Source organism: Equus przewalskii, chromosome X (assembly GCF_037783145.1).
Source record: "Equus przewalskii isolate Varuska chromosome X, EquPr2, whole genome shotgun sequence".
NCBI classification, from domain to species: Eukaryota; Metazoa; Chordata; class Mammalia; order Perissodactyla; family Equidae; genus Equus; species Equus przewalskii.
The window spans coordinates 96,251,575-96,267,354 of NC_091863.1; the positions used below are offsets into that span (position 1 = coordinate 96,251,575).

General features: G+C 49.2%; 1 protein-coding gene across 30 annotated transcripts in view; it reads right to left on the reverse strand.

Annotated features, from left to right (window-relative positions):
• SEPTIN6 (septin 6) overlaps nt 1–15,780 on the reverse strand; it is a 62,857-nt gene that overhangs the window by 15,666 nt on the left and 31,411 nt on the right. For all 30 annotated transcript variants that reach the window (XM_070605828.1, XM_070605821.1, XM_070605820.1 and 27 more), the window contains 4 exons: nt 13,738–13,924; nt 10,307–10,468; nt 4,021–4,117; nt 414–582 (listed from right to left, as the gene is read on the reverse strand). In XM_070605828.1, coding sequence (XP_070461929.1) covers nt 414–582; nt 4,021–4,117; nt 10,307–10,468; nt 13,738–13,924 — 615 coding nt within the window. The remainder of the gene's footprint in view (nt 1–413; nt 583–4,020; nt 4,118–10,306; nt 10,469–13,737; nt 13,925–15,780) is intronic.

Below are 15,780 nucleotides of genomic sequence, written 5' to 3' on the forward strand. Positions count from 1 at the left end.
GTAAGGAACAGACTGGAAACCTACCAGAGTAGCAGGAGCCTGATGAAGCTAGGCAGGCAGAGGACACGCATAAATTGCCACGTGGCAGAACAAGGCGGCAGCTCAGGGTTCCCCTCCAGCACAGCTGACAGCAGCTGCCATGTGTGTGCTTTTGGCCGTGAGACCATCGGCCTTGCTGGTCCTCTGGGCCTCCTCCCTGGCCCAGTGCTTACCAAGCCCGCCCTGCCACAGCTCCCCTGGCAGGTGTGCAGAGGCAGAGAGGGAACAGGCAAGTGGAACTGGCAAGGGCCTTAGCTCTGCTGCACTGGGTCTCGGCACCTGTGTCTCGCCTCCCCTGTGAATTCTCCAGGGCAAGGCTTGCACACTTCCTGGGTGGGCTGAGCTGAGCTGGGCTGGGCTCACAGGAGAGGTACCTGAAGGGTTTGCTATCGGGGTCGGTGTCCTTGAAGCCCATCTCCTCCAGCTTGCAGCGGCGGTACAACTCATAGTGCCGGCTGTGCGTCTGCTCCCGTAGATCCTCCATGTTGATCCGAATCAGCATCTCCCGCAGCTTCACAAAGTCGCAGTGGGCCTCGTTTTCAACTGCACAGCAGGGGTTGGGAAAGTATATGGAAAGGAAAGCCAGAAGAAGGAGAAATGGACAAAATGAGAGGTGAAATGTCTAAAAGCCACATTGCCTTTCAATCCGTGTATATTGAGCCTGCGAATTTGCCTCCTAATTCACTTTTCTACTGAAAAGGCAAATGAAAAGTTACAAGAATGACAGGAATGGAAAACTGCAATACCATAAAAAAAAATCTACGAAGACATTCAGTAGCACCTCAACTCAAATTTGCCACTCAGACTCTTCCAGGAATGTTTGCTCTGCACCACTTTTAGGACAGTGGCCATCACATTCAGCCATCCGCCCAATAAATATTTGCAGAACCTCTGTTCCTGGTATTGTATGAGGCACTGAGAATTCAGAAACGAAGTCATGGAGTCTTGCCCTTAGGAGCTTACGGTTTCATGGAAGAAGAGATGCAAATAGACAAATATAATATCATGCAAAAATTACCAAAATGGAGGTAGATAGACAACGTGCAATGAAAGCCCAGAAGAGGGGGCCTAACACCTCCTGGGAGAGTGCAGGCTTCTCCGAAGAGGTAACCCCTAGATATCTCTTGAAAGAAGACTAGGAATTTATCAGGCAGATAGGGGAATAGTCCTTGCAAGGTCTTGAGGAGGTTAGGCAAGGTTACACAGCTCGTAAGTTGCAGTGTTAGGATTTAAGTCCAGGCAATCTAGGGGCTGGCCCCGTGGCCGAGTGGTTAAGTTCGCGCGCTCTGCTGCAGGCGGCCCAGTGTTTGGTTGGTTCGAATCCTAGGTGCAGACATGGCACTGCTCATCAAACCACGCTGAGGCAGCGTCCCACATGCCACAACTAGAAGGACCCACAATGAAGAACATACAACTATGTACCGGGGGGCTTTGGGGAGAAAAAGGAAAAAAATAAAATCTTAAAAAAAACAAAACAAAACACAAAACTATTAAATCCAGGCAATCTAAGCAGAGGAGAGGCAAAGGCTATGACCAGGGGCCAAAGTTTCCAAAGAATAAGGGGGAAGAATTAGGACATCAACAGACCCAGTGACAAGGAGAGGTATGGACCACAGGTGGGGCCCATCTGGATGGTAGAAGCTTCAAAGCTTTTTGGAGGGTGGATAATGGCCTGACAGCAGCAATGGTGACAATGACAAAGTGGACCCCACTTTCCAGCTTGAGTGAGCAGGCCCCCTCCTCTGAAGAGTGCAGCAAAGCTCTGCATTTGGGGCAGTGGCCCAGAAGGGCAGAGATGTGGACCATAGCAAAATGGACTTCTGGATGGAACACAAGGCTGTGAGCAGTGCCTTGGCGCGTGTCTGCAGGCATGGCTCCACTGTGGAGAGGGGACTGTGGTGTCTGAGATGATGAACAGGCACAGTCACCCCAGATTCTGTCTTGCGAGGTCTGCGAGAGGGTAGTGGGGGCAGGGCGGGGGCCTGTGATGACAGAGTGGGGTATAGTTGCAGCAGACTGCCTTGTGGTCATCAGAATAATCTTTCCAAAGCCCAAATCAGCTCCCATAACCCCTTTGCTTAAGACCCATTGCCAGGGCTGGCCCTGTGGTGTAGTGGTTAAGTTCTCATGTTCCGCTTTGGCAGCCCGGGGTTTGCAGGTTTGGATCCTGGGTGCAGACCTACACACCGCCCAACAAGCCATGCTGTGGCAGCACCCCACATACAAAACAGAGGAAGATTGGCACAGATGTTAGATCAGGACTAATCTTTCTCAAGCAAAAAGAGGAAGATTGGCAACAGACGTTAGCTCAGTGACAATCTCCCTCATCAAAAAAAAAAAAAAAAAAAGACCCATTGCCTTTGGGATAAAGGCCCTTGCTGTCATAGAAGAGAAGGTGATATTAAAAGTCAAATCAGTCAGGTGACTTCGCAGGACCATCTCCTTCTCCATCTCCAGGCAGTGGTCCCCGGTGGTCAGTTGGAAGGAGTGACTCCAAGACCCCTGCAGGCTGTGCAGACAATCCGCAGCTTCTTCCTCACTCTAAAAGAACAGTGAACCACGACTTGCAAGAAAAGTGTTCAAAAATCCCTTTGTTGGGTAGGTGCGGGGTGATCTAAATTGGAGGAAGTCATTGGAACCCCGTCTGCTGGCTTCTCCTCATTTCACCTCAGGTTCCTGCCTCTGAGAACACAAATTCATTCCCAGGGTGGGACTGTTGGTCCAGAAAGCATTTGTAAATGTTCCTGGTGGAGCATCGCCAGCCCCAAATGGCAGAGAAGACCAAAACCTAGCAGAGCTCTGATGACAGTCTTGTCCTACCTATGGAAAAATCCAGCTATGGCCAGAGGTCTCTGGCGTGCCCTAAGATATGCAGGTCTTCGGGTGTGATGCTCACCCCCGCACCCCCGCTTTCACTTGCTTGCTCAGTGGTGGGGCTGAGTTTACAGTGGACAGCCGCGCTCTCACACACCGCGACCCTGTGCTCCGAGACCTCGCTTACAGCTGGAGACTCAGAGGACCAGATGCCTCCTCCACCCATGGCAGTGTCCTAGGCCTTGTTTTAGCCACTGCACTGATGGCACCGAGGCTAACAACACACGTCAGGCAGACCACAAAAGGAACTTTCCTGAGTGTATGTACATCTTTAAATACACTTTTACATTGAGAAATAATCATACATGCAAGAGTGCATGAAATGTACATGTGCAAGTTAAAGAATTAAAAAAAGAAGAATACCAATGTATCCATGCCCCAGGTGAAACATTACTATACCTTAGAAGTCCCTTTGTGTCCTTTTCTCATCTCACACCCCTCCTTCCCCACAATGAGACTTAAACACTATACTGACTTTTGGGTTATCATTCCTTTGTTTTTCTTTATAGTTTTACCACTTACATATGAATTTTTAAAAATATATATCTTGTTTAGTTTTGTCTACTTTTGGGGTTCATATAAATGGAATCATACAGCATGTATTCTACTATGATTTATTTAGCCCAACATTATGTTTCTGAGATGCATTCATGGAGATGTAACTATAGTCCACTCATTTTCACTGCTGCATAATATTCCATCATATGAGCATTTTGCAATTCAGCCAATTTATTTTTAATGGTGTCTGGGTTGTTTCTACTTATTTGCTATTATGAACACCACTGCTGTGAACATTCTCGTGGGTCTCCTGGTGCACTCGGGCAAGTACACATGCTTTCTAGCACCCGCCTGCCTGCCTTGCTCCAGGTGCGTTTGTTTGGTTTTAGGAATGCTTTCTCCATCAGAGACAAAAGAGAGCCTACTCACGGCAGAGAATCCAGGTATGAAGCCAGAGTCTGCCTGCTGGTGATGTCTGTGGCTGTTTGTGGCCCAAGCCAAATGAGTAGACTGGGGACAAGTTAGGGACGGGTCACACAGTGGCTGGAGCCAGGCAAAGAGACAGACAGAAGGGGCTCCCTTCTCCTTGTCTCCAGGAGATTCACTCACCCTGCACCGTGCCCCAAGGATACTGTCGCGCCTTCATCATCTTGTTACCTATCTTCAGTTCTTCTGTGCTGCCAATGACAGCAAACGGCAGGTGGGCCTGAAACAAAAGGCAAACAAAAGCTCAGAACTCCAGGGAAAGGCACTGAGTGCCCCACGATACAACTGCTGCTCAGCCCTCGGGCCTCGGACCCTCATGCTGCAATGTCCCTCACTGTCGTCATCATCAAGAGGCATTTCTTACGTTCCCGAGCTATGTGGGGATAAGAAGCCCAATCCAAGCTTCTACTGTTCAGAAATTCGCAATAGAAGGTAGCAATGACCTGGCTGAATGCATAGGGAAGAGAGGCAGAAACTCAGCAGAATAAGAAGCGGATGCACAGGTTAGCTAGCCAGTCGGTATTCACAGTTGCTGAGGGGAGGAGCCTTTGGAAGGCGGGTGAGTGGGATGGGGGGCTAAGTGTGGATAGAGAGAACCGAGGGGGCTGGGATCACTGGCCCTCCCCCTCCCCAGAGTGTGAGAGCCCCAAGGATGGGTACATACTGAAACCACACGGCTGACTGAGCTGTGCTCTCCTTGTTCTCATCCTCCCCTGGAGCAAGAACTCACACTGAACTCTCAAGCCCAGAAGTAAAGTTCTGAGCCACCTGCCCACTACTGTGATGGGTTCTATTTTAGGTGCTGTAAGGGGGACAAAAGAAGCAGCAGACACACTCCCTCACCCTCTAGGAGCTTATAGTCTTGGGGAGGAAGCCTGAATTACATACTCAATATCATAAAAGACAGACTATGACCAAGGGCTCAAATGGTCTGGTGCCCCACACATAGTAGGTGCTTACTAAATACTCCTTGAACGGCAGTGGCAGGGCCATGGGAATAGTAGAGAGGAAAGAAAGGCAATGTACAAACAGGGTGTGAGCTTGGTGCTTGGGGGGGGATGAGGAGCTAGGCCTGGCCGATGAAGGCTTTGTGGGTCAGAGAAGTGGCAGCTGCTTCCAGTTGGTCACATGGGGCCTGGGAAACACTCACAGAGCCCCGTTCCGCAGGGAGCTGGCCAGGTGGTAAGTGCTGAGTGAGCGCTGGCCGAATGGAACCACTGAATAAATACTGTCTATAAACCAGGCAATCTGGGCGGGGCTTTGCTCAAAAGGACTTTACACGGACAAGTAAAAGTCCACTGGGCTGCTTGAAGAAACAGACCTCGATTGCAGATATTTTGGCCCATTTGCTCATTCATCCATTCTACAAGTATTTACTGAGCTCCCACTGTGTGCTAGGCATTAAGAAGAATACAACGCTGAAGAAGCTCAGGGCCTACCCCTGGAAAGCGCACAGTCTGCTAGGGGAGACACATGCCCATGATGATAATACAGTAAGACCCAGACTATAAACAGAGGCTCGAGGGCTGGAGGAACACAGAGGAGGGCGCAGCTAACTTTGTGGGAAGCCAAGCAGGCTTCACAGAGTAGGTAAGTGCAGTCGTACTAACAGTATTGGAAACTATAGAACTGGCATTAGCAGCAGCAATTTGTTCAGCTCTATGTCCTATGTACCAGGTGCTCTACATTGCATGATCTCACTGAATCTTTACAGCAATGCTACGAGATAGCTATTCTCATTATCCTCATGTTCTAGACGAGGACACTGAGGTTCAGAAGGACCAAGTGACTTGCCAGCAGGCACACAGTAGTAAAGAGGGCAGAGCTAGGCATGGAATCAGGTCTCTTTGACTTCAAAGCCCACCCCTGCTGGTGTGCCACTCCCATTTAGGGGTCTAAGAAGCAGATGAGGGGAGCACTCTACACCCTGGGGTGAACTGGTTGTGCAAGGCTGGATTATAAGAGGCAGCTCAATTCTGGGAGACGCACAGCAAATGTCTTTTGTTTGTCTAATCTGCACACTGATCTCACAGCCAGTTCCTCTCCATTCTCTTCTAGCTCTGCGCCCCAAGAATGTTCTTCAGAGTGGAAAAACACAAGACTTAATCAGGAGCTCAGCTCTAGGAGGTCCGCTAAGCCCCCGAGGTGCTTGGCCGCCCAGCTGAAGTGGCTCTCTCTCCCCCCGCCAGCTGCTCTCAGAGTATCATCTCAAGTATTCCCTCCACCCCTTCCCCCTCTGCTGACTGTCCCTGAAATAGGGACATAGGAAAGCGAGAAAGAGGAGATTACGGATATGGAAGGGAGTGAGGGGTGGAGGTGGGAAATGTTTCATCAGTTCCAGTGGGCAATGATCAAAAGGGTCACTGGGCATGCGCCACATGGGACAATAGGGGGCACTGAAGTCCTGAGAACCCTGCCCAAGGGCTGGAGTATCTCTGACCTCTGCCAGCCGGCTTTGTAGGGGGATCATCTGGGCACAATTCATTCCCACTCAGGGACCCAAGACATGTCGGGAGCCTCAAATCCACCCCCAAACACTTTCTGGGAAAATGTTGCTCCTCCTACAGAGATCCCAAAGTTTGGCCACATGACACAAAAGAGCCAAGGGGCAGTGATGGCAGAGGGCTAGACCGAGGGAGGAGGTGGGAAAGAGAAAGCGTGTTATATCATTCCCGCGCATCCTGGGCTCCCAGCTGGAAGTGATGGAGGAGGAGGGTGTGTGAAGTGGGAAGTACTTCTCTAGGCTCAAGAGGAGAGGAGAAAAAAACCCAAGAGAATAAAGGCATAAAAAATGTCAGTATTCCCATGAGTCTGTTATTTTTATCTCCAAAAGACGGTGTTAGTTAGAATGACAGGGTCACTTGCTTCCCCTCTTCCTTAAACTGTTGTCATTTTATCCCTCCCCGCTCTAAAACACACAGCCCCTGCCAAGCCAGCTTCAGAGGGCTCCCGGGACCTCCCACAGTGCACTCCTTTGCAACTGGCATCAAAGTCTGTTCTGATAAGTATATGCAAGGATAACATTTCCAAGTGCTCCCCGACAGACTGCATTTGATTCTCACAACAGCCTTAAAGGGCGGTTATTATAGACCCCATTCGTGCTTTGGAGGAATTGACATACAGAAAGGTTAAACAAGTCACCCAGGTCCCTAACTCCATGTCCAAATCTTCCTAGGGAGCAGGGAGGACACAGCGCTGTGGCTGCCAGCCTCCCCCAGCCCCCCGAGGCAGCCTGCGCTCTGCCTCCTGGGTAAATGGCATCTGCTGGAAGCCAGCCAACCATGAAGGGCAGGAAATCATGGGGCCAGGCTCTGGCCCTCTTTCTGCTGCTCTTGGGAGACTGATGGCTATGACAACCAGAAGGGTGTCGAGCAGAGCAGGGAGAAGGCAAACCCTCCAGCCACACTCCCAGGGGTGACAATTGTACATGTGGGCCCAGGGAGGAGACTCTGATGGATGCAGGACAGTGCTGCTGCTGAAACACAGACAGGCCCCTAAGGGGAGTCCGTGTAGCTCTCAGCCAGGAGAGCTCTGATGAGGTGCCCTCAGATGTCAGATGTCCCAGTCTCAGAAAACTCCAGCAAGAGATAATCTTAAGCTTCCTCTTGGGAGTTTGTTCCCAGATTCACTACCTTTACGGTCTTGTGTGCGCCTTAAATTCCTCTTGGTACATTTTAAAGTGTTTGATAATCCAACTGGCGTGAATTATTCTATTCTGGTCCCACTACATCCATTATACTGGGGAGGTTAGACGACACCTCCCTTCAGCCCGGCAAAACAGAGGCTGTCAGGACTCTACTCCTCCTCTGACAACATCCTGACGGGGCGAGGCTCCCTCCCATTTCAGGCTCCTACTGGACACTGAGCAAGAGCATCACCTGATCCTCTCTCAGGCCGGCCTTCGGTGATTCCCGCAAAAGGATGTGCAAACAATGGAAATGGCACTGCCCCCTCGGGAGAAGGGACAGGCTTGTGCCTGTGGGTCTTCTTGTGACCCTCCTGGTCACCGTGTGCTCTCACTGGGCCAAAATGCCTTTGTGGGAGCCAAACCCAAGACCTCGCAGATGGCCAACCAACTGAGCTGAGTCGAGTAACTGGGCCTATGCCCTGGTTCCTGGTCATGGTTTGAGCCATTCCAATAACAACATTCAATTTGAAGAACAGCAGTTTTAGTATTCAAGTCTACAACCTTGAGAGCTGTCAGAGCATGGGGTGGAAGTAGCGTGCAACAAGACCTCTCACTCCCTCCTCCTGCGCCCTCAATCTGAAATAAGTTTTCTCAGAGGCAGCCATAAGGCAAGGAGGAGACTGAGACCTCATCACTCTCATTTTCTGCCATGAAAATCACTAGTGGGGGGCAGCGGGATGGCAGTATGGTCTCCTCCACTTAGGCAAGAGGCTTCTTCCACCTCTTCCAATCCAGTTCCCATGACAATCGGCTGAGGTGGCTGAGGCTGTGGGGCTGGAGTCAAATTCAGAATTGAAAGGCCAGCACCCATTCCTCCTACCACGCAAGCCTGGGTCTCTGATGATGCAGCTTCATGCACCACAGCTTGTCTGGAAACTCTGGGGACTTTCGACACAGTTGTTCTGGTGGCAGGCAGGCTAAGCAATCCTGTGTGTGTATTTTATAGCAGCGAATCCCCACATTTCCCCCAAAACAATGCGTAACACACAGCATTCACATGCATGCCCCCCTCCCCTGGGCACACCCAATTCCAGGCACACTAGCTGAGGCCACCTCCCTCTTTCCCACTCAGAAAAGCATGGTGGAATGCCAGAGAGTGAGTGCTGAGTGACGTTATTACAGGGCAAACCCTGAATCCACTCAAATGTAGTTTTTCCAAGTGAAACACTGGCAAACTTTGGACTGTTGTAAGAAAGGACCAAGAACCCCTTCACAGACAAATCAGTGTGGCTGAGAACTGCTGCTTTATTATAGCACAGGAAGTTTCCAGGCTTGAGGCTGAGCCTGCCCTAGGCTCAAGCAGGAGGCCAGGGTGATTGTCACTCTTGATCCACAAGGTAGTGAGAGGTAGTTTTGTCTGATATCTGGGATTGCTGAGGACTCTAAGCCCCTCTTTACTCTTAGCAAAGCAAACCGCAAGCCTGGAGGCTGCCTGGTGACTTAGGGAATTGAGCTGGGAAGGGATCTATGGGGCCCAATGTTCTGAGGTGACGAGGCGCTTCCAGACATGAGTACCAGTGATACCAGACATCACTTCTCTCTCAGCTCCCCTTCTTCTGCAGGCTGGGCACCCTTTCAGGTTTTCTCCTCATGGCTAAGCCTGGTTTCCATCAAAACGCCCTGCCTGCTTGAGAGGATAAGCAAGAATCTTTTTTGTTTTCATGCTTACAACGAGTCAAAGAGGATATAACTCCACCTACCACAATCCACACAGCCTTACTCCTGGGCCAGATTTGTCAAAGATGATGAGGGGCTTCTAATAACAAACAGATCTCGGGTGTCTGATGGGCAGGAAGTCAGGCGAGACGATGACTTGCTGCCCCGCTATGCGAATTTGTTGGCCAATTCATACGAGGTGGCAGCTGATGCTATAATGATAACTTAGGGGGCAGCGACAGCAGGAAAGGTTTCTAAAAATGGCTTTTATTACAAGGCTTTCCTGAATTTGGCTATACCCAGGCATTATGTCATTAGGAAAAACTGATGTCTCTCAATAGAAAAAAAGAAATCTGTTCCCAAAGCAGAGGCTTTCTGAAAGCTATTAGCTGTCTCCTTGAAATCACAACATTGAAGATTTCACAGCAACAGCATCAACACATTGTAAAGAAGCATGAGGAGTTGTTTGACTCTCTGCCTTCTCCATTACTCATTTCTCTAGTTGGGGAATGTGGGGGAGGAAAGGAAAGATGGCAAGTTGGTTTTCTTTTTTTTCTTTTGATTCATTCACACTTAATAAAGCAAAGCATAACCCTGAAACATAAAAATAACGTTTCTCTAATCACCAGAAAAATTGGAGGCTATATGTCATTTCTCTTCCCAGGGGCAGAGAGCTTGATTATCTGAGTACAGATTATCCTTGAGTCTCCGAAGCCAGGCAGCTTGTTCTCTGTAAATGTCACAGCATTGTTTTGGTCAGAGACAAAGACTGTTTGCCTCTCCAGCAGTTCCTTGGGGCTGCCTGGCCCAGACCAGAGCAGCATCAAAGACAAGAGTGGAAGGAGAGGTCTGGATCCCCTGCTCCAGACTCTTCCGGAGTCAGCCTTTCCTTCCCTCAGTCTCGGGCTATCCATCTCTGTACCTCCGAGGCTTTGGAGCAGCCACCGCTAGGAGAGAGGAGCTGTTTTGGTTCTGGATTCTTTCTCACAAGTAGATGAGACTCAGATAACCAAGAGTTGACAACACTAAGATGGTCAGAAAGTTGAACCCTGTGCTCCCACTCACGTTCATGGTTCCGTTGATCTCTGCCACCGACTCATCATCTGTAGGGAACTGGTAGATCTGGACCCCATTGCTGACAAGCTCGCTGGTGATTTTGATTTTAAACTTTGTTAGCTCGCTCTTCGAAATGGCATCGGATTTGGCAATGATAGGGATGATGTTCACCTGGGAAGGGAAGAGCAAAGTGGGATCATTGTTGGTAATCTGCAACTGACAACGGCATGACCTAGGACTTCCACCAGCTGCCAGAGGGAGCAGCTCGACCCAGTGATCTAGGACTGGCCACCCCTGTGGCCAAGTAACAATATAATAAACAATGAGTGCTTACTATGTGCTAGGCACTGAACTAAGTGCTTTACATGGATTAACACAATTAATTCTGACAACAACCCTCCCAGGAGGTATTATTGCCACTGTTTTACCAATGAGAAATTGGGGCACAAAGAGGTTAAGTAACTTGTCCAAGGCCACAGATCAGGTAAGCAGCAGAACGGGATCCAAGTTTGGCCTTATTCCTAAGTCCATAGTCTTAACCATGAGCTGTCTACCAGCTCAGACCCAAATTGATGAGCTGTGTGATATCTGAATATCAAGGTCACTGCTTGGGTGATTCGAAGGGGAAAGATGACAGTTGGGAATCTTTGGTTGACAAGGGGAGAAGTGGCCACCCCTTGCTAACAGTAAACTGTCCCAACCCATCCAGTGCTGGCTCGCCCCAGCCAGTGTGAGAGGGACCCACATGGGCGATGGAGGGAGGGGAGGCAGGGCAGAGCTCGGTGAAGATGCACACCTGGTCCCCTTTCTGGCAGCAAACACTGATGAACCAACCAGTTAGGCAAAGAAGACCCTCTCACTTACCAACTTGATCTGAGACTTATGCAGAAAGAGTTATACTGCCTGAGTCTCATGATGAATTTCTGCGTAAAGAAAGTAGCCATAAATGTCCAATTTCAGCCAGCAGGAGAAAGGCCTAATGCCACTCCAAAGTTCAACCCCACCTGAACCCTGATCCTTGAAATTCCTCCAAGAAGGGACAAAGCTTTTACTGCCAGAAGGTAAAGAAACTTGAAATGCACGGGCTTAGTGAGACAGAGCACACCTAAGCTCGGGTTCACGCAGAGAGCACAGTTGCTCCTGCCAGCAGACTGCAACGGGGTGGCGTGGATGGTGCTCGGGCCCTGAAAGGAGCTCCAGGCTTGGAAGACAGATTCTACCTCCTTCGTGCTTTGCCTTAAGAGTGCCTCTAAAGGCTGCCCTCTCAGCTTCAGGTGCTAGGTCAAAGAAAGATGAAGGCTGGACCTTGGAGTCACCTCTCTTGAAGTCTGTGTGGGGTGGGGGTCAAAGCCCTTGCCAAGGTGGAGCAGCAGGCAGAGGCCATTCTCCTTGTCGCTTTTCACCACGTACCTACCACTGGCACACTATAAACATATGCCAAAGCCTGCGTGCCTCACTCAACCCGCCTACCAGGCTGCCAGCCACACGGCTCTCTGCCGCCCTACACAGGGCATGCAGGGCTCAGCAACATTTCCAGAACAGCCGTTACTCATGGGCTGCAAAAAATGAAAAATTCCTTCTATTTTGACTATAGCTGAAATTCGGTTTTTATAGTGGATGTGCTGCTAAATAACTGCATATAAATTAGATTTTTGTAAAGTAAACTACGTTGGAGTCAAAGAGCTCAGTCCAAATCCCAGATCCATTACAAGTGGTCTGACCTTGAGCAAGCTACTTGCCTGCACCTCAGTTTCCTCATGTGTAAAATGGTAATAATGAAAGTATCCACCACACTGCATTATTGGAAGGATGAAACAAAATAATGCATAGAAAGGACTCATCATAGTGCCAGACACATACAAAATGTTAGGGGAAAAAATGTACTAATAATTGGGCTTTTTTTTTTTTTTTGCAGGGGAAGATTTGCCCTAAGCTAACATCTGTTGCCAATCTTCCTCCCTTTTTCTTCCTTCCCCCAGCCCCCCACAAAGTCCCAGTACATAGCTGTGTATAGTTCTAAGTTCTTCTGGTTCTTCTACGTGGGCCACTGCCACAGCACGGCTACTGACAGACGACTGGTGTGGTTCCATACCTGGGAACTGAACCGGGGCCACCGAAGTGGAGGGTGCTGAACTTTAACCGCTAGGTCATCAGGGCTGGCTCAGTAATTGGGCTTTTTAAAGAATTCTGTGGTCTATTCTTTTGTACAGCAAATAATCCTTTAACATGAAGAATCATTATCAAATTTATATCTGGTGTGGGACTTGGATTTTTCAGTTTCTCTTAAAGCAGGACACGCCTGTTCCCACAGGTGTCTTTCTTGGATATGGAGGCAATATAACATGGTGCCACAGATCTGAGCTTGAATCTAGGCTCTGCCAGTAGCTAGCTATATGACAACGGGCAAATCACTTAACCACTCAGAGCCTCAGTTTTCTGTTCTGTAACATGGGAGATAATGATAGTGTTTGCCTTATGGGGTTGCTGTGAGGATTCAGTGAGATACTCCATGAAGTGTTTAGCACAGTGATGGCATATAGTGAGAGTTTAACAAATGTTAGCTGCTATTACAAAAATTATTATTGGGGCCAGCCCTGTGGCCAAGTGGTTAAGTTTGTGCGATCCTCTTCAGCAGCCCAGGGTTTCACGGGTTCGGATCCTGGGTGCGGACATGGCACTACTCATTAGGCCATGTGAGGAGGCGTCCCACATACCACAACTAGAAGAACCTACAACTAAAATATACAACTATGTACTGGGGGGCTTTGGGGAGAAGAAGAAAAAAAAGAGAAGATTGGCAACAGATGTTAGCTCAGGTGCTAATCTTAAAAATAAATTTATCATTGATATTAGGGTCAGCCCAGTGGCATAGTGGTTAACTTCATGCACTCTGCTTTGGTGGCCCGGGGTTCGAAGGTTCAGATGCTGAGCACGGACCTAGCACTGCTAGTCAAGCCATGCTGTAGCAGCATCCCATATACAAAAAAGAAGATGGGCACAGATGTTAGCTCAGGCCAATCTTCCTCACACATACACACATAAAATTATTATTGATAATAAGAATAATAACTTTCAAAGTCAAGTTTACACACCTGATTCTAGCAGTTAATATTGGAACAAAGAAAAGACACCTTTCCATTGCCAAGGCCTGAGCGCCTAGACCTGAACAGCCACCCTGATTGCATCCACCCTTATTCCCAAGATGGAGCAGGGCAGAAAGCCAGCTCAGGGCAAAACCTTGCCCGGTGCTGGAAAAACAAAACGTTTGACGCAGGTGTTGGCTCAATAACACCATCCTTATGGAGGGCCAAGGAATGAAGGAGAGGATGAGGATGCCCCAAATGCTCTCCCGGAATCTGACATCTCCTTTGTACAAGAGACCAGAAAGAGTGCGTCCAGCTTGCCCAGCCTCCCACCCGCTCTCCCCCTTGCCTCTGTACCTTACTGTCCAGCTTCTTCATCGTCACTAGGTCCAGAGACTTCAGGGAATGACCCGTGGGGGCGATGAAATACAAGCAGGCGTGGATGCGGGAGTCGTGGTAGGTGTGCAGTACCCTGCGGATCTTCAGCTCCTCCTGCAGGTAGGCCTCGAACTGGGCATCAATGAATTCCATGATGGGCTTGTAGCTAAAGGGGAGAGTGTGGAAATGGCCAGAGCATTTCAAAAACTGGGATTTTGATACAGTCCCTTTTAGAAGTTTAAAATGCCCTCAGTAATCTGACTCTGCCCCATCCAGCTGGATTTCTTCATCTCCCCTCAGTGAGTCTCCAATCTTGTCAGGCTGGCCACCTCCTTGGTCCCCACATGAGCCAAACTTATGCCCATCAGTGCGCCTTCACTCTGGGATGTCCATTTCTCTCTTCTCATCCCAATCCTGCCCTCCCAGACCTCAGGGCCCAGTTGAATGCCTACCTCCTCCATATGGCCTTCCCCAATTATGCCAGAAATCCTTTCTATGACCCAGGAGCATAAAAAAGAATTATGCTATTGGATCGCTTACTGTCACTTCACAAGGACTGGTGTTCCCTCAAATAAACTGCATCCTTCTGCAGGGCACGGTCTGTGAATGGCACTTCTCTATTCCCCCTGGGGCCCCGATACAGTGTGGAGCCCACTGGCAGCACCTGTGCACGGGCTGATTGTCCTCCAGTCCGGGCCCATGTCTTTTTGCTTCCTGGGTCCCCAGTGCCTAGGATGGGAGCCGGGGACCCAGTGGTGGCCAAGACTTCTTGACCCACTGCTGGGGAATCTCGTCAGAACACTGGGTTCTGCTCAGTCTTGCTGGGTTCAGCGGCGCTCCTCACTTGGCTCCTCCAAAGTCCAGGTATTTTTCCTGTTCTCATTTCCTCCAAGGTTGTGACTTTAAAATCTAAGTATTCAGGCAAAATTTGGTAAAGATACTCCCCCTACACCGTCCATGTACACATGTACACATGCAGCGCAGCTCTCTGAGTCTCCACGCCCAGCTCTCCTCTGCAGCCCCAAGTCTTGCTAGGGCGTCTTAAACAAGAGTCAGTCCTCTGCTCCTCCCTGTCCTGGGAAACTTCTCTTCTCGGCCATTCTTGCCGCCCCTGCAGCTTCTTTCTGCTCTAACTAGGTCAGTTTAGCTTCAGCCGTGCCTCTGTTCTCACCTCCCTGTCTGTTCGCTGCCTCTCCATCCGGGGCTTCCTCCCTTCAAGCTAGAAGAGGTTTATTATCTGGCCCAGGGGCCGTGAGTTTGCAGATACCACTGCCAGAAGGGAAGATGATCAAAAGAGGAGCAGGGCCCAGCCACTGCCTCCCACCTGCAGCAGCCCCCAACTTAGGCCTTTTTGAAAGATCCCCCTAGTAGAGAAGGGAAAATAGCTTTTAAAAAATGAATCACAGAATCCTATATTCTGAGACCTACATACAGAGGAGAGATCCAGGTGCAGGGTATCTCTGCAACCCCAGAGAAAAATCCAAAAATACGGTCCTTTCTTTCTTTCTTTGATCCCTCTGAGCCAAATATTGTTCTGAAGGGTAATAGCATTAAATAATCTCTTGGTTGCAGAGATCCTTAGAAGGTTCCTGAAGAATTAGGAGTGAGGGAGGAGGATGCATCTCTTAGGTTAATCTAATTAATTTTTGGATGATTGGCTCATTTGAATTATCTAATCAAGGCACTGCTTCATTTTTTTTCTCCATTACTTAACTTTTTTTTTCTTGGTGAGGAAGATTGGCCCTGAGCTAACATCTGTGGCCAATCTTCCTCTTTTTGCTTGAGGAAGATTGTTCCTGAGCTAACATCTGTGCCAATCTTCCTCTATTTTTGTATGTGGGATGCCGCCACAGCATGGCTTAATGAGAGGTATGTAGGTCCGTACCTGGGATCAAAACCCTTAAACCCTGGGCCACTGAAGCAGAGTGTGCAAACTGAACTACTACACCACCAGGCCGGCCCCAACCTTTTTTACTTTATTTTTCGTTCTGCAAAAGAAATCAAAGGAGGAAAGAGAAGAGG